Genomic DNA, 19,879 nt, shown 5'->3' on the forward strand with positions numbered 1-19,879 from the left:
AGGCTCCTCTCTCAGCACGGAAACTGCTAAATATTTTTTTAGAAACAGCACGGTTGTCATTTGCAAGGTTGCAGGAGCAGCATCTACACACCAAAATTGTTACGTCAAGATGAAGTTATTATGACGTTCAGAATTTCCCTTTAACTCAGCATGACATATTATTCATAAAACCAAAATAATACTAGCTATCAATTTACTTGCAATTTTGTTGTTGCTATGAACAAATTCCTTTCTACCATTTAATAAAAAACAATGACAATAATAATAAAAAAATAAAAAAAAACACATTTGGAGGTCAAACATTCCAGAAGCATTGAACAAGGTAATGCACTGCAGGCCTCTACTGCTAATGTGAAAGGTTTGTCGTAATGTCTGTCCTGTGCTTTAATAAACCACCCCATGTTATCGATAGATAGCACTTTGCTCGGCACAGCAACAGATTAGATCATAAACAAATGATGCATTAGAAAGAGGCAGAGATAGCGATCAGCCAACTATCGCAGATGTATACAATGCAAGTCTTTGTCACTTGAAAAATGATATGGTTTTTGTTGAGGAATATGGTAAGTAAAACTGATCTGCAATGCCTTATACACTGAGGACCAATTTACACACACATTGTAGCATTCTCCAGGAAGCACACATGTATTGAGACTAAACTATAAAGGTCTCGGAATACTGCTGAAACAGACCTCTTCATTCTCTGTATCCAAAATATAGGATGTGGCTTTCACAGTCTAGCACAGTGTAAGCAGAACACATTGTGAGAGTATAATCTCAATGATTCTATCCAGTTTAACAAAACCACAAGGACTTCATGGCTACAAACCGATCCAGAACAATGTCATATTGGATCTAGCATGTCACTAAATGTTTTTGCCTAGTTCTCACTCTTCTTTTTAGCTTCTTCCTTCTCCTTTACATTCTTTGGGCCACGAGGTGCTTTCATTACCAGAACACGGCCTAGAATAAGGAGGAGGACCGCCAGCACATGCACCGAGAAGTAGATGGATTGCCAATAGCGAACAGTGTCCGAGAAGGTCAGGAGCACAAAACCCATGCACATGTAGTCGTAAGCCCTCATCTTGAGGAACCAATGAACCCAATCGAATAGCATCTTTCCGGAGTCAGAAAGATGACGCCTCAGGCCAGCCTCCATTGCCCCCTCTGAAGCTAGACACAGAGGAATGGTCAAAAAGCTCAGGTAGTAACCAGGGTGAATTCCATGCCAGTAGGCACTAATTAGCATAGTCCAGGCGCTCCTAAAAAAAAAAAAACACAACAAAAAAAAAACAATTAGAAATTTTTGTAGTTAAATAATTTAGATAAACAAGTCCACCATAACCGTATTGGTGTAAATCAAGCATGTCAAACTCAAAGGCTAACACGGGCCAAATAAACAATGTTTAAGTTCACGTGGGCCGCAAAAAAACAAAAACTTCAGTTTTCATAGAAACGTAGGTTTATATGGAAAAGTACAGTATAAAAAAAGTTGCCTAACACACGAGATGTCCTCACGCTCGCAGGGCTTCAAAGTAAACAAAAGAGTGAATTTATTTTTAGGAGACGCACATTTGCATATAACCAATGTTTCAGTCCAACTACCTTGACATATTAAGAAAAGTTTGGTAATGGGATTGTAAAGAACAAATAATGTTATCTTGTTGATACCCCTACCTTAAAATGAGTCGGCCATCCTCCAACTCCAGCCCTGCTCTTCTCTGCTTAAGCAGGCCAGATGCTCCTCTGGCACTGCGAGCAGAAGGGAAGGGGGAGTGGCTGGCCTGTTTTGCAGACAGCCTGCTACTCTGCTCTCTTGCGACACAAAAAATACAGGAAAAGGGCTGCGCCAAGAGGTAAAAGGTAAATAATACTAACCATACAATACTTTGTATAAACAAGTAGGACAATACAGTGTGTGTGGTCTCACTGAGACAGTGGGACTAAAGTTCTGGTAAAATCACCGAAAATAAAATCCAAAAATATTTTAATATCAGGAAGCCATGTAAAAAATTCCAAATATAAAAATGTGTATTAAAAAGATACACATTTTTATATTTGGATTTTTTTTTTTTACCTGGCTTCCTTTTACCTTCATGTGACTCCAAGTATATCTGAGGTGGGGATCATACCACCAACGCTGACCCCACAGTGCTGTTGGCCTGCACTTCGCTTGTGAGTAAATTTTTATTTATGTTCACTGCATATTTTATTCTACTGAGAGCACTATTAGTTGTCTTTTATAGATCCCTCTCCTGAGTATTGGACACCATCCGTCTGGAGGACTCCCATCACATATCCATTAAAGCGGGGATTATACCGCTGTACGCTCTCCACACCAGAGTTGGCTATAGCTCTTTTAAATGTGAGTGGACTGCACATATCTGTTTATTTTACCTATACTGGCTTGTACATACTGCACCATTGGTTTTCCTTGCTTTTGTTTTACATACAAGCAGGACGGTTGGACCACTAAAGACATTGAGGACACTACACCCAAAACAAGCACCTCATAAAGACATTTACCTCCGTGTGAGATTTAAATATTTTTGGATTTTTTCTTCGGTGATTTGACAAGAACTTTAGTCCCACTGTCTCAGTGAGACCACACACACTGTATTGTCCTACTTGTTTATACTAAGTATTGTATTGTTAGTATTATTTTTACTATTTACCTCTTGGCACAGGCCTTTTCCTGTATTTTTTGATTCGCATGACCCTTTTCTATTTTTTTTCATTACTATTCTGCTCTCTTGTGGCCGCGGGAGCACGAGATCGGCCGTTGGAGTGAAGACAAGAATCAGACAGGAAATATCTTTCCGGTCTTGCGGCTGGTCGCAGCCACAGCTCAAAGAGGCCCCAGTGCAGGTGGCATAGGCCGCAAGTTTGACATGCTTGATGTAAATAGCGGCTACAGGCACATGCATAAATGACCTGTGCTAACATACATGTTCTTTTGCTCATTTAGACAAAATTAAATGAAAACAAGCATTAGAAAGCTCTAATGAATGCTTTTCTATGTTGATTTTACTGACGCTGGATGTCTTCATGCAGAGCGTGAGGACGTACAGCATCAGGCGACCAAAAGTCCAGGAAGGGCCTCTAGTGGCTGTCTAATTGACAGTCACTACAGGCAGTCTTAGTCCTACAATGTAATTATTGCAGTTTCTATAAATGTTACGGGAACAGGGACACTGTTTTATGAGTTGAAGTGGTCTGGGTGACTAAAGTGTCCCTTTCATGCTAAAAAGTGAGGCAGAAAATCTGTGCTAATAAGGAACACTCCAACTACTAATCACTACAGTCTTCTGCAGACAGAGTGGCCCACCCAGTGTAAATATCCAAACTGGCTGCAAATGGTTTGATTACGTACTAGGGTCGGTTGGGCGCTGGCCACCTCCACCTCTGCAGCTTGGAAGCAGCAATACTGAGCTAGGCGGTGCAAGGCTTAGCTCATTGGCTGGGAAGGAGCATTCAAGTGACACTCTCAGTCACTGAACCGTCCTTGCACTGTAGGGCTCAGCTCATGGGAGGAAATGGAAGCTCCTTATAGGAGCTTCCGGGCTCAAGAAGAAGAGGTGACAGGTGCCTGGCAGTCTCCACATAAGATGTCATACTGTTAGAAAACAGTTTCACTACTTACACTGGGAGGATGCCAGTGCACTGCGGGCATTATAATCACAACAGCAGGCAGCAGTGGTTATGGTACTTAGTTCTACATGTAAGATCTGTTTATACAATTTTTTTATTTTTTTTTTAATTATTCATGCTTTATTTAACTTACCCAAATACAAGGTTCCTGATGGGTGAATTTTTATAGATGTACTGTGCCAGCCACCACTGCACACTCATATTCCAGTAGCGCATACCATCCTTTACTTTCACACAGAAGTCTGTTCCATAGCAGTCAATGTTCTTCACTGTCTCATAGTCATATGAAAGGTCCACTTTCATTCCTTCAGCGTTTCTATTAGGTAAGGACAAGAAAACGTAAAATCCGATAATAATAAAGGCAATGAAAAATAGACAAAAAAGAAGGAAAAGGGTAAGGTATATCTAGTAAACCTTGATGGTATTTTTTTATTCCAACAAAACATTTTAAATTTACCTTTCTAATGGAGCATATTCCACAGTTGGACCTCCTCCAGGACGAGACTTTGCTGCCACAGGATAGGCACCAAATGCAGCAGCAATACATCCGCATTCAGCAAAAATCCAGGCTACATAAAATCGCATGCGGAACACGAAGAATATGGGTACCATGTAGAAGAGTCGAAACAGGAAACCACGGTCATAGAACTCATCATTTTTAACATAATCCAGTGGGAAATAGCTGGAAACAATAAGGAAGAGGACACCAAAGACTGGAGTTGTCTTTAATCGTGCCACTAGTGGCCTCCAGCTTGGGATGGACGTGGAGTCTACTTGATGTAACCAATCATAGTAGGTTTTATATCGAAAGAAAGGACCTAAACATTGGAAAAGAGTCATTCATTAAACAAAAACATGTGAATAAATGTCTAAATTTTACAGAATTATTATGGATAATCTAATAATTTAAACAGAATCCCAGACAAACCCAGAACAGAAAGCTGCCAGGAATAAGATATATATTGAAAACAATTGGCTGTGGATTGGTTTCTCTAATAGTTTCCTTTACCAAATGTCTGCAAATATAGGAATACCCACCGACACTACAAGCAAATGACCCAAGAGGATAACTAACTACTGATAAAGTATTCGCCTCCCCTCCCCCCCAACAGTTTCTTGCATATCTAGTATGCCCATAGAGTTACTCACTAAACTCAGAATTTTCACAAATTAAGTCAACATGAATAAACTGAGGTACGTATAGCTGATCTGAAAAATATTCTACAACTCAGCCAAGGTTACAACTTGGCTATTTTTGCGTCGGTTTTTGCCTAATCCCAATTTAATTTACGAAAATCTGATGTTTACTGTATAACCTCGACAGACTTTTAAGAAAGTTTTGAGGCTAGAGAGTCCACATTAAGCCAGTCATCTGGATTACATACATGTTCCTCACAAACCCACCTAACTAAGCAAGTTCTTCAAATACAGTGATTTCATTGCCAAGATGAGCAGGACTGGAACACGCAGACAGGACTTGGTTTGTGCATATATAATGTACAGATTGGAGAATTCCCTTTCAATCAGTGATGCCACAAGATACGGTATCCTAATTGCAGGGGAGCAACCATTGCCATTTTTTTCTGCAAATATACACTTTGCTCAAGTTATAGGAGATTTCTTATCACCCAACACTTTATAATAAAGAAGCATAATACCATTATACACAACTGCCATGCTATGCTATCCTCCCTAGATCACTTACAAAATGGCTGAAGCTTAAAGACTCTCCAGAGCGCCACCTGCTGATACATTGTATAACATATAATTAGTTTGCTGCAGCGTCCAGAAGTGTTTACCTGTCATTAGACCAATATAGCAATAGCTATAGAAAAAAATCTCAACTAGGCTTGGTATGTTGGGGATCACATTGATCACAGAGGGCTTGGAAAATAAGGTCACATCCTGTTTCTTGAGTCTGCAAAATTCTTGTACCTCGTTTGCAAGACTCACAAGCTGAAACATAAAAGAAAGGGTACTAAACTGTTACAAAGAACTACAAGCTGCACATAATAACATTTATAAAGCACCCACGTAAAGCTGTATGACAGAAGTGCAAATATTTGTAGCCCTACTGGTGATTGACAATGTGTTCATGACGAGTTAGACAAACTTGCCATGAATTTCAAACAATAAAAAGAAATGACATGGTTCTTTGAGGAGGAACATCCCGTAAATGCATAATAGCTAGAACAGGGATAGGCAACCTTCGGCTCTCCAGATGTTGTGGACTACATCCCCCATAACGCTCTTACACACATAATGCTGGCAAAGCATCATGGGAGGTGTAGTCCAAAACATCTGCAGAGACGAAGGTTGCCTATCCCTGAGCTAGAAAGATCTGAAAATAGGCATTGAATGTGCTCTCCACAACAGTGTCTGCCAGCAAAAAGAGAGGTCAATTAACAGATGCCTGGTTTTAACCAGGTAGCTGTATTTATTGTAAGTTGGCATCATGCCCATACAAAGTCATCCTTATATAGGCAGGATAAGTCCTTAATGTTTCCAATACATAAGACTACAAGGATACGGTTTGTTTGTCTATGCTATTTGCTCAGAAAATATATGAACTATTGCATGATAGTAAAATCACATAATCTCTAATGCCCTTATATACTCCCTAATATTTCTTTAAAATGAATGAATACGTTAAACAAAATTGCAATTATGTGCATGCATTTCATTTGATTAGGTATCCCTAAACATCAATCTCTACGTATGTGAAACTGGCAAACTCTCCCAACTGTATGTGTTAGCAAAAGCATTCCATGATTCAAATAATGCTACATATAATGTTTCTAATGGAAAGAATTTGGAAGTGAAGGTGTTAATGAAATCAGTTGATAAACTGGAGCCATAATCACAGTTTGCCAAAGGAACCTTCGGGCCAGTTTTCTATTTTGATAGCCCACATTAAAGCTAATAACAATGAAAAAAATGGTATTATATCAATAGATTTTACAGCTGGCCTAATTATTAGTGGAAATCTATAAATATATAGATTCTTAGTAAATAAAAGAGCATGTTTTAACCATCACAAATGAACAGGTTAATGTCCTTTTTTTGTAGAACTTCAAGGAGCAGTAAGGTCTAGATCAGTGGTTCCCAAACAAATCCGCACACCCCCCCCCCCTACCAGTCCATGATTTAGGGATTACCCAGTTGTGTCTAGGGTGTTGGTCATAGGAAAGTTATAACTACAAACTCATGTTATGCACAAGTTGACTTTCTCTTAAACATTCTCATTCATTATGCTATGCAAATACAGAGTTGTCTGAAATTCAAATTGCCAAATTGGAAAAAATCTGACAGTCAGCTATGTTTTCATTTTCTCTGATTTAGTCTAAAATTTTAAACAAATTTTGGCTTCTTGACAAGTCACACTTTAATACGTAACCCTATTCGGGTGCAACCACACAAATACGAGATCAAATTCTAGGTTTTCAATTATTTTTTTTTTGTGGTTTACATAAAGTCCCTTATTACGCTAATGCATGATTAACAGAGGAGAATAGACATTAAAATACAAATTAGCCCTTGAGCTGTGCATTTAATAGCAATCCGACTGGCATCATATATAGCTTAAAGCACATTACCACTTCTGTTGATGCCGAAGGCCACCGATTGTCTCTTAATGTTTTAAAACAACCTTTTGCTCCTTAAAGTCTCCAGACGGGAAATGCAAATAAATTATGATTTCCCAAATTTGCTAAAAAAAATAAATAAAACTACACTACTGGGGTTTATTTTTCCAATAACCACAACAAGCTGATTCCAGAGTAAATACCACTTCCAGTCATTTAAGCTGTGCAAATTCTTGGAAACATTCAGTTGTGTTCCTTTCCTGAAGTTAGAAAATGCTCTTTTAAGATAGGTCATTGCGGGTCAGTACAAAGGCGCTACTGCTGATTTTAAGGTCCTAAAGTCATTGTTGCTGGTAGCCTTTCTACAAAGATATTAGTAGTGACTGATCGCTCAAATATCAAGTTACCTCCTCTGATAAAGGAGACTTTGGTCTCACCTGGCTCCAATCCCGATAGAGTCTGGTTACTTGCTAATGCTTATCCCATTTCATTAGCAGGTTAAAGGTGAAAAAGCTGCGTGTAGCTTAAACGCAAAGAAATAAATACTCGAAATAATGCATTAAAGATAACTTTGGAAAACCATGGTACATAAGGTAGCAGCTAGTGGTTTAATAAGATACAATGACACAATGATGATTTGCTATATCATGTATAAACAGTAATATTTGCGATAGCAAATTTCTATTGTGATTAAGCAATATTTATTGAATTCTGAGTATATATCTTCACGGCAAATCACTTGGTAGTCAACGATTAGGGCCTCACATTGAAAATGTGTCATGCATGTGAAGTTCGTCACTGAATAACACAACCTAATTATATAACAATATCCACACATTTACTCAGAAAGGGTAACATTGTAATGGACATCCTAGGACCTTCATGGTTTTATCACCCAACTCATTGGTGCTCATTTTATGGACCTTGTAAAGATGAAAGTCTAAAATTACTTACTCGAACCCGAGACGCTGAGCTGTAACCATTGAGCTATCCTATCGACGGTGATCAGATATCGCTGTGCACCTGTGTGAGATGCTCTGATTTATTGTGCAGAGGGAAAGGGAATAATATATCTGTCTGTCTACCTGTCTGTCAGAAGCACATAAAAACTTGCTCTAGAGTGTCTTTATAATATTTCTCAATAACACATTAAATGTGGTTATCCGTTCGCTGTGAACAAAACTACTCACCTTCAGTAGTGTGTATGAGTCTGCTCTTCAACACAGACAGCACACTGACCAGGGTTGGCCCAAAACATTTTATTGCCTCGATTGAAAAGTAAAATGGTGCCCAACTTATGCCACCCAGCAAACCCTTTTATTAAAACAACACCCACAAATTTAATCGACCACACAAACATATAACTAGTTGTTCACTTACATCTAACTAGCCACTCAAACACGCAAATAAGTAACAACACATACATACTAGCTACTTACACCAAATTAGCCACTCTAAAATATTTAGTCTGAAGCACATACATAACATCTCTAACATGTAAGCTCATTGAGCAGGGCCCTCAACCCCTCTGTTCCGGTGCATCCATTTGTTTGGTTACAATTACGTGTCTGTTAGTCCACCCATTGTACAGCGCTACGGAATTTGCTGGCGCTATATAAAAAATAACAAGCCCCCTCAGAGGCTCCGTTGTGCTCTCCAGACGTTGGGGAGCAAATGAGCTGTGCACCCGAAGACATACCCTTCACTTCATCTCCCCTTTACTGCAACGCATTTAGGAGATTGTAGGAACTGGGATATGACCTCAAATCACAGCAATGGTAATACGCCAGCACCGACACAAACAATACAAAGACAACAGCTGCTCCGGAGAACTCTAATGTCCTCTGTGAACCAGAATCCAGGCAAGCCAATGTTGACTTTCAATTTGGAAGGCTCTTGTCAGGCCTCTTACACTTGTTGGCCAACCTAAAAGCACAAACATTAAAACAAACCTTTTTCTGCAAATTAACGGGCTTTCTATAGAGTTACTAGCAAATTCAGAAATACAAAAAAGGTGACACTGTCCCTTTAAGACTAAAAGTACATTCACATTAGATGCACTGTAATTAAATCCCAAGTGTAGCAATATTTAGGATATAGAAGACTGTAAATCCCATTGAGACATAACAGCTTGAATCATAATGTTCAGAATGTGATGGGAAATGGTTCTCTAGAGGTCTGATGAATAGAACACTTGTAGCTATTATGTATTTTGCTAATGAAACTATCTAAGGAGCTTTAATAGGAAGAAGAGCTGATGTTCTTCCAATGATGGCAAAATCCCCAAGGATCCAAAAATCGGAATGAGGTTTATTTACTAAACTGTAAATTGTTGTAAACCGAAAACAAAACTGCTATTTTGAAACAAATATTTCAGTTCAATGGTCACCACAGTTTCCCAAGTAGTTAGTAGATCTGCACTATATCTGACGATAATGGAAATAATCACACAATGGGATCTCCCGATATCCAAACAATAATTGGTTTCAACCAAAATGAATACTGTGGTGGCTCTAAGGATGTATATTAATATTTTTCCATTTGACACTTATTGACAGGTTTAACCCCTTAAGGACACATGACGTGTCTGACACGTCATGATTCCCTTTTATTCCAGAAGTTTGGTCCTTAAGGGGTTAAAAAGACACTCTAAGCACTACAAATACTTTAGTTAAAAGGGACATTATAGTCACCAAAACAACTGAACAAGGCAGTTTTTGTGTACAGATCATGGCCCTGCAGTCTCACTGCTCAATTCTCTGCCATTTAGGAGTTAAATCACTTGTTTATGCAGCCCTAGCCACACATCCCTGCATGTGACTGACAGAGTCTTCCTAAACACTTCCTGTAAAGAGTCATCTAATGTTTATACTTCCTTTATTGCAAATTCTGATTAATTTAGAATGTATTATCTCCTGCTCTCTTAATAGCTTGCTAGAGCTTGCAAGAGCCTCCTGTATGTAATTAAAGTTTAATTTACAGAGCAGGAGATATACATTTTATTTTATATCTGATTGAAAATGAAACCATTTCGTTTTTTATGCAAAGAAACTGAGTTGGAAAATATATTCTCTTGACCACTTTGGCCTATAATTTACAATTCTCAGGGCAATTCTTTACAATTACATTTTAAGTGAATAGTCTCCAATAGGGAGACTAGAACACGGAGCGTTTCTTGGAAAACTTCTAAAAATAGAGCAATCAGCAGGAGCATTCCATCCGTGTCATGGTCATAATAGTTTTACCAGCATTGCTCTTTATCAGCACAATCTGGCTCTATAAAGTACATTAAATACACCCGCAAAATGGGAGTTTATTGCTCAGTGTTATGGAACGCTTGTATTTTGAGAACTCTAAGGTAGACTGCTGTTTTGTTTTATGACTTCTGGTTGTTTGAACAATGGACGGTGTGTTCTCTTTAGATAAATGAACCTGCACACTGCCATAAACTGCCTGGTACAGAGAGCAAACAAATACTATCAAACACTAGGAACACATCTGTCTATAGTACAGGAATTATCTTCTGTTCATGCTTGTGTGTGGCTCTTCCGTATTTTGTGCAATGTTCTCTCGAAGGTGAGGGCCCAGAATGTTTACATTTTTTTACAAGGAAGCGCCTTGTAAAAAAATACTTGTGCACAATCTATTAATCATACAGGAACATTAGGATATGCTTTTTTTTTTTTTTATATGACTCGCATGTGGGAATACTGTCCTACTTCTTAATATAGTGACATACATGTCATTTCCAAGCTTTACATGTGTACCTTTATTCCATTTCATGTATCATGTATGATGCAGAAGAACCAATAGAATATACAGAGGTCTTTGCTCAGTTGGGGGATGTAGAAAATAGAACCCAAAACTCAGAGCTACACCATTCGGAGAAAACAGATAACATATTGTAATGGTTACCATGTTATGTCAACATTTTGTGTAATTTCCCCTAATGCCATGTCACATTCTAGCCATCTTATGGGCAGTCCCACTGATGCCATGTCACATGTTCCATTATTCCACATGGTTCCATCTATGTCATGCCGTACTCTCATGCAGTTCCACGATATGTCATGCCATATTCCACCCAGTTCCACCATCATTCTAAATTCTCTGTACACTCCATCTAGTACCACGTATCATGTCCCATCCTGCTCATATTCCATATACTTCCCCCCCCCCCCCCCGTCAGTCCACGTTTCACACCTTTTCATCTGTGGTATGCAAAATTCTGTACACATTCTAAGAAGTACCCCCTATGTTTTGTAAAGACCTTCCGATATTTTAATCGGATCCATCTACATAAAATGTTGTCTATTAGTAATGTATTAATAAAATTTAAAAAAAAAGTTCCATTAATATTATTTTTAAACCGCCAACAAATTCCACAGAGCTGTACAATTGGAATATCATGCTAAGAATAATAATTATGGTGACTACATTTTGCACTGTGACTTAATTATTGCACAATAGCCTGTTGTAGCATTTGTGGTGTAACCTGACGGCGTCCCACTGTTAAGAATGAAATCTGTGGTCTGGTCCTTCTTCACAAATGTCAGGATCCCGCGGGCGGCTGTGAGGGGAGGCTGCAATCCGCTCGCGGCACTCACCCTCCAGCCGTCCACGGTCCCCTTCCTGCCAGGTGTTCGGCGGGCGGCATCCTCCCAGCCACGGGTGCCGCCCGCGTCTTCTTCCGGGTCCCCCAGTGGCAGCATGCATGACGCTGCACGCTGGGAGACCGGCCAATTTGTTACACGCCGGGGTCAGTCACCTGACCCGGCGTTAAAGGCACAGTGCCTCAATCACAGTGGGAGGTTTAGATATCTCCCACGTGTGATTGTTAATTCTGATTGGAAATTAGCCAATCAGAATTAACCTTCTGGTTTATATACTTACCTTTCCTGTTCCTCCCTGCCCTGTTGTGGTCTTTGCTTTATAGTATTGATACTGAACGTGTGCTTTCTGGTTACGTACTCTCTGGCTTGTTATACTGACTTTGTGACTTTCTCCTACCCTTTGACCTCGGCTTGTTTCTCGTTATTCTGTTTTCTGGTTCCCCTTACTTGGCTTGTCTCCTGACTATTCTGTGTGTGCTTAGCCCGGCCACTCTAAGGACCGGTACGGCACACTTTCTGTGTGTGTGTCTGTGTGTGTGTTGGCGTGTTGGGTTCCCCGAATCGTGACATTACAACAGGGCCATAATGGAACCTGCTGACATACCACAGCTCCTAGTTAATCAGGAGGCTAGAATGGATGGCTTGGACCACCGTATGGATCAGTTTGCTCAAGCTTTGCAAACCATACTGGCTCGCACTGCACACTTGCAGCCTGCCGTTCAGGAGGTTGCTGCTGCTGTGCCCGAGCCCATTCCCACTCCGGCACCCGTTCCTGCCCATGTAGTGCATATGACGCCGCCACAGCGCTACAGCGGTGACCCGGCATTGTGTCGTGGTTTCCTCAACCAAATTGACATCCATTTGGTGATGAATCCACGTTCCTATCCCACTGACAGATCTAAAATAGCCTTTTTGATAAACCACTTGTCAGGGAGAGCTTTAGCATGGGCTAATCCCATGTGGGAGAATGCTTCCCCAATGTCCTTTGCAGACTTTTTGACCGCTTTCAAACGCACATTTGATCAACCCGGTAGGGTTGCTTCTGCTGGCAAAGCTCTGCTTAGGGTACGACAGGGTAATAGATCTGTAGCGGATTACACTATCGAATTCCGCACTCTAGCAGCTGAAGTGGTTTGGAACAATGACGCCCTCGTAACAGCCTTTCAGGAGGGTTTGGCCGCTTACATACTGGATGAAATAGCATCCAGGGAATTGCCTGTTCTTTTGGATGATGTTATAGACTATGTGATCCTTATTGATAACCGCATTAGAGAGAGGCGTAGTCAAAGACGCCTGGATACACGGGTGTTACCTGCCCTACCCAGCACTGCATTACTAGCACTACCCGCTCCTAGGCCACCATCCCCTGAACCCATGCAATTAGGCGCTACGGGGTTAACTGAGGCTGAAAGAGCGTACCGTAGAAGGGAGGGGTTATGCCTTTATTGTGGTAAGAGGGGGCACCGCTGTAATGCATGCCCTAAGGTACAGGGAAACTACAGCACCTAAGGCCTAGAGAGGGGTCGGCCTCGGGTGTTATGACCTTGTCCCCTCATGTGTCCATCTCCAGACCATTTATTACGGTTTCTCTTTTGGTCAATAAAACCACCATAACAACTAAAGCCTTGATCGATTCAGGTGCGGCAGACAACCTTATGGATGAGAACTTTGCCAAAACCGCAGCCTTGACTTTGATCCAAAAGGCCACACCCTTCGCCGTTGAGGCCATAGATGGTAGACCGCTTGAGAAACCTCTGGTAACCCATGAAACCCAAGAAATCTTTATGTCTGTGGGTGCTTTGCACAAGGAAAGGTTAACCTTTCAAATAATTGACTCCCCTACTGCTTCAATCGTTCTGGGTTTTCCCTGGTTAGTTAAGCACAACCCGGTACTTGACTGGGGTTGTTTAGATATACTCTCCTGGGGGGAATCTTGTCAACAAGACTGTATGGCTCATGTACGTCCTGTTTGTTCACTCAATGTGCCCACGGCTAAACCACTTTCTGTTTCTGTCCCTTCTGTGTATGCAGACCTTGCATTGGTTTTTGAAAAAAGGGAAGCAGATAAACTACCCCCACATCGGGAGTATGACTGTGCCATAAACCTGTTACCGGGTACTATGCCTCCTAGGGGTAAGGTCTACCCTCTTTCTGAGAAAGAAAACCAGATCATGGAGGAGTACATACGGGAATCCTTAAGTAAAGGTTTTATTAGAAGGTCCTCTTCTCCTGCTGGTGCTGGTTTCTTTTTTGTGGCAAAGAAGGAGGGCGACTTGAGGCCATGTATAGACTACAGGGGTCTGAACAACATAACGATTAAAAACGCCTACCCTATCCCCCTCATCACTGAGTTGTTTGATCGTGTGAAAGGTTCTAAGTACTTCACCAAATTAGACCTCAGGGGGGCTTATAACCTCGTCCGTATAAAGGAGAATGACGAGTGGAAAACAGCGTTTAATACGCGCAGCGGGCATTACGAATATCTGGTCATGCCTTTTGGACTGTGTAATGCTCCTGCTGTGTTTCAGGACCTCATAAACGATGTCCTTAGGGATCTTTTGCATGTCTGTGCCGTGGTGTACCTGGACGACATACTTGTGTATTCCCCTGATTTGAAGTCACACCATAATCATGTTAGGATGGTGCTCAAGAAATTATTACAGAACGGACTCTACTGTAAGTTAGAAAAATGTTTGTTCGATCAAACCTCGGTGCAATTCCTTGGTTATATAATTACTGAACAGGGTTTCAGTATGGACCCTGCTAAATTGGAAGCCATACTGTCCTGGCCACTTCCCCAAGGACTTAAGGCTATCCAGCGTTTTATAGGATTTGCCAACTATTATAGGAAATTTATAAATAACTTTTCACCCCTTATCTCTCCTATAACGAAGCTGACTAAAAAAGGTCTACACCCTAGGGTTTGGACTCCCGAAGCCCTTAAGGCCTTCGAAACTCTCAAGAAGGCATTTGCCTCTGCTCCAGTACTGCACCACCCTAATCCTTCTCTTCCCTTTGTTATGGAAGTAGACGCTTCTGAGTCAGGTGTGGGAGCAGTACTGTCACAGAGGTTATCGCATGACGAACCCCTCCATCCCTGTTGTTTCTTTTCAAAAAGGTTGTCCGATTCAGAAAAGAATTACGATGTTGGGAACAGGGAACTATTAGCTATTGTGTTAGCTTTTAAGGAATGGAGGTACTTATTAGAGGGTTCTAGACACAAAATCATGGTTATTACTGATCATAAAAACCTCTCCTATATAGCTGACGCTAGAAGGTTATCTGCCCGGCAGGCTAGATGGTCCCTATTTCTTTCACGTTTTCAATACGTTATTACCTATAGACCTGGTTGCCGTAATGCCAAAGCTGACGCTATCTCCCGACAGCATGAACCTTTAGAATTTGTTAACCTGACTCCTGTACCTATTGTTCCTGCATCTCAGATAATAGCTGCTACCCGTTTGGTTGTTTCATCTCCTTTTCTTGATAGTATTAAGACATACCAAACCCAAGCACCCCCTGAGACGCCGGCTGGTAAACTATATGTTAAAACAAAGGACAGAAAAAAGCTGTTAACTTTATTTCACACCGCCAAAACTGCTGGTCATCCGGGAGTAACCAAAACCTATAAGGGCCTCCTTCAACAGTTCTGGTGGCCTTCGCTTAAGCAGGACGTAGTAGATTTTGTACAGGCTTGTCGGGTCTGTACTCAGTGTAAGTCCCCTAATGTGAGACCCCAGGGTCTACTCTTGCCTCTGTCTATACCAAAGAAACCATGGACCCACTTATCCATGGATTTCATTGTAGACCTTCCTCTTTCTGATGGTCAGACGGTGATTTTGACTGTGACGGATAGGTTCTCTAAAATGGCGCACTTCATTCCGCTTAAAAAGCTTCCTTCTGCTAGTCAGTTGGCTCAGGTGTTTGCCAAAGAAGTGTTCCGCTTGCATGGGGTTCCTCAGGATATCGTGTCTGACAGGGGTCCTCAATTTGTCTCTCGGTTTTGGAGGGGCTTTTGTGCTGAGATGGGGGTCTCCTTGTCGTTCACTTCCTCCTATCACCCGCAATCTAATGGTGCAGCCGAACGTGCTAACCAGTCTGTGGAATTGTATTTGCGCTGCTTCACTAATGCGCACCAGGACGACTGGTCTCACCTCCTTCCGTGGGCTGAGTTTGCCAGGAATACGGTGTCTCACTCGTCTACTGGCTTAAGTCCTTTTGAGGTTGCTTATGGGTTTCGGCCTTCTGTCCTTCCCGGTGCGTTCTCCGACAAGGGAATGCCCGCCTTGGACCAGCACCTCGCCTCTTTGCGGAAGATGTGGGATCAGGTCCATGTTGCGCTATCTCGTTCAGCTGCTGCTCAGAAGAGGTTTGCTGATCGCCGTAGGGTTGCGGCCCCTTCTTATATTCCGGGTGATAGGGTATGGTTGTCCTCCAGGAACCTCCGTCTCAAGGTTCCCTCGATGAAATTTGCTCCCAGATTTCTGGGTCCCTACAAGGTGTTGCGTAGGGTTAACCCCGTTTCCTACTCCCTTGACCTGCCTCCTTCCATGCGTATTCCGAACACGTTTCACGTCTCGCTTTTGAAGCCCTTGCTGTGTAACCGGTTCTCTCGTCCCCTCGGGCGGCCCGTTTCCCCTCGCGCGGTCTCCAGTGGCGTGTACGAGGTGGCTGCCCTTCTCGACTCTCGTGTTTCTAGGGGTCGGTTACAGTATCTGGTGGATTGGAAGGGGTACGGCCCTGAGGAGCGGTCTTGGGTTTTGAGCTCTGATTTGCACGCTCCCTCTCTGGTCCGCTCCTTTCATGCCCGGTTTCCTTTGAAGCCTTCTGCTTCCCGCCCTCCGGGCGGTCTTCGAGGGGGGGGTAATGTCAGGATCCCGCGGGCGGCTGCGAGGGGAGGCTGCAATCCGCTCGCGGCACTCACCCTCCAGCCGTCCACGGTCCCCTTCCTGCCAGGTGTTCGGCGGGCGGCATCCTCCCAGCCACGGGTGCCGCCCGCGTCTTCTTCCGGGTCCCCCAGTGGCAGCATGCATGACGCTGCACGCTGGGAGACCGGCCAATTTGTTACACGCCGGGGTCAGTCACCTGACCCGGCGTTAAAGGCACAGTGCCTCAATCACAGTGGGAGGTTTAGATATCTCCCACGTGTGATTGTTAATTCTGATTGGAAATTAGCCAATCAGAATTAACCTTCTGGTTTATATACTTACCTTTCCTGTTCCTCCCTGCCCTGTTGTGGTCTTTGCTTTATAGTATTGATACTGAACGTGTGCTTTCTGGTTACGTACTCTCTGGCTTGTTATACTGACTTTGTGACTTTCTCCTACCCTTTGACCTCGACTTGTTTCTCGTTATTCTGTTTTCTGGTTCCCCTTACTTGGCTTGTCTCCTGACTATTCTGTGTGTGCTTAGCCCGGCCACTCTAAGGACCGGTACGGCACACTTTCTGTGTGTGTGTCTGTGTGTGTGTTGGCGTGTTGGGTTCCCCGAATCGTGACAACAAATATTTGGAAGTTCCCCTTTTGCTTTAGCAATACCAATTGTGTCCAACACTGGACAGAATTAATTGGCTGAGAAGTGTCAACTGATGCTTTCAGCCAATGAGTAACATCCACAGATTGCTTAAGAGTCTGATCTGGAGCTCATGGGCTGATAACGCAATCACCTGGGACCTTTCAGAAACACTTTTGGGACTTCAGTTTGGGTCAGCCACTCCCTAACGATGCCTAAGTCACTAAGTGAATAACAAACAAATGACTCACCTTCAAAGTTAAAAGTAATTGCACAGCATTTGTAAATGGAGTTGGTGTAGGAAGTTCAAAGTAAGTCACTGTCCGGAAGAAAAACAGGTATGTGAATGTCCATCCGAGCGCCAGAAAGTGACAGGACCTGAGTGGAGGGGAGAGAGAGATAGAGAGAGAGAAAAATATATGGCGGAATAAATCTATGTCTTTGGAATAAATTCCTCATGGCAAAAACAAACAATGATGCCTTGCTAAATAAACCATGAACTGGATCAGAATACATGGTAATAAAATCTCCTTTCCTTTATTTCAAAACCAAATAAAAAAAGTCGTACCATGGTCACATGACTGTCATCTCACTGCATGGGACTTTATCGAAAACTCCATTACTACTTTAGCTTAATTAAGTAGTTTTGGTGTATAGATCATGGCCCTGCAGTCTAACTGCCATTGTGGAGTTAAATCGCTTTGTTTATGGAAATTCAATTCAACGCTTCATGAAACAGTATTTCTATCAACTTCTTATTAATTATATGAGTATATTGGCAATTTAATGTTCAGATATATGTGACCTGCTCTATTTTCACTATTTTTTTAAAAATTATTTTATATGGTCAATATCCCCTATTAATGGTTTATCGGATTAACTTCATGAATTTTATTTCCATTTTTTAAAATTTATTTTATCTTGTTATAGCTTTTTTGTATTTTATTTTTCATTCCTTTTTAATTCATTATCTAATCTAGATACCAGTTTTACTTTGTTATTGCTAGTTTCATGGTGACTCTTTTAGGCCAGTGATTTAAGAGCGGTATTTAGTAGCGAACTCCCTTTTTCTCTTATTTTACTAGAGAGACTTGTTTTCCCTTTTAGTTCTGTTGACTATGTTATCATTAATTAACCATATTAGGTAAAGTTTGATGCTGTTTTAGTGTTACAGATAATAGGGTTGGGGTAAGGGTAGGCATATGGTTAGGGTTAGTGTAAGAGGTATTGATTCTGTAGTGTTGGGGGTCATACAGGTTCATCAAAAATGTATTTATATCCTAGACATGAACTATATGGACCAAAGTATTGGGACACCTGATGGAATTGAATGACATCGCATTCTAAATACATAGACATTAATATATGGTTGGTCCCCGATTTGAAGCTATAACAGCTTCCACTATTATGGGAAGGCTTTCCACAAGATTTGACCAATTCATCAAGTATATCATTTGTGAGGTCAGGCACTGATGTCGGACTAGAAGGCCTGGCTCGCAATCTCCGTTCCAGTTCATCTCAAAGTGTTCGATGGGATTGAGATCAGGGCTCTGTGCAGGCCAGTTAAGTTCTTCCACACCAAACTCATCCAACCATGTCTTTATGGACCTTGCTTTGTGCACTGCGTATGTCTTGGTATGCTGAAGCATTAAGATTTTCCTTCACTGGAACAAAGGGGCCTAGCCCAACCCCTGATAAACAGCCCCATACCATCTTTCCTCCTCCATCAAATTTTACCGTTGGCATAATGCAGTCAGGCAGCTAATATACTCCTGGCATCTGCCAAACAAATACTTGCCCATCAGACTGCCAAACAGAGAAGCGTGGTCTGTCACAGGACATCTTTACATAACCCCAGAGTCCAATGGCAGTGTGCTTTACACCACTCGATCCGATGCTTGGCTTTGTACTTGGTGATGTTAGAGGTTTGCATGCAGCTGCAAAAACATTAACGTGAGCACAAAAACTGTGCAGTGGGATCTTCATGGAAACCCATGTGCTCATATTAATGCCAGTGGAAGTTTGGAACTCTTCAGCTATGGAATTAGTAGAGCGTTGGCGAGTGTTCAAACCATGTACGGTACTCTGTGACCCCTCTCTGCAACTTTATGCGGTCTTTAAGAAAAGCAAAAACTCAGCCATGAAGCTAAATACTTCCACTTTCCAATGATAGCACTAGCAGGGATAAAAATTCATGAAATGACTTATTGCAAAGGTGGCATCCTATCACAGTACCACACTTCAATTCACTGAGCTCTTCAAAACCACCCATGTGTTCACAAATGTTTGTAAATGCAGACTGCATGGCTAGGTGCTTGATTTTATACACTTGTGGCATTGGTCCGATTGAAACACCTGAATTCAATAATTAAGAGGTGTGCCTTAATTATTTTGTCCATACAGAGCTTTAGGCATTTAACAAGGTCTTAGATGTGCGTCTTTTTTTGAGTTCTTTTTATTTAAATTGCACTAAATGTGTAAAAAATAGTAAAAGCGAAAATGTGAAAATCAAATGAAAAT

General features: G+C 41.7%; 1 protein-coding gene across 2 annotated transcripts in view; it reads right to left on the reverse strand.

Moving 5' to 3' along the window:
• Positions 1-222: 222 nt before the first annotated feature.
• MBOAT7 (membrane bound O-acyltransferase domain containing 7) overlaps positions 223-19,879 on the reverse strand; it is a 148,123-nt gene continuing 128,466 nt past the window's right edge. For both annotated transcript variants that reach the window (XM_063435955.1, XM_063435954.1), the window contains exons 4-8: positions 17,611-17,737; positions 5,451-5,607; positions 4,109-4,469; positions 3,785-3,967; positions 223-1,262 (exon numbers count right to left, since the gene is read on the reverse strand). In XM_063435955.1, coding sequence (XP_063292025.1) covers positions 881-1,262; positions 3,785-3,967; positions 4,109-4,469; positions 5,451-5,607; positions 17,611-17,737 — 1,210 coding nt within the window. In that variant the 3' untranslated portion in view covers positions 223-880. The remainder of the gene's footprint in view (positions 1,263-3,784; positions 3,968-4,108; positions 4,470-5,450; positions 5,608-17,610; positions 17,738-19,879) is intronic.

Source organism: Pelobates fuscus, chromosome 11, assembly GCF_036172605.1.
Source record: "Pelobates fuscus isolate aPelFus1 chromosome 11, aPelFus1.pri, whole genome shotgun sequence".
Classification (NCBI taxonomy): domain Eukaryota; kingdom Metazoa; phylum Chordata; class Amphibia; order Anura; family Pelobatidae; genus Pelobates; species Pelobates fuscus.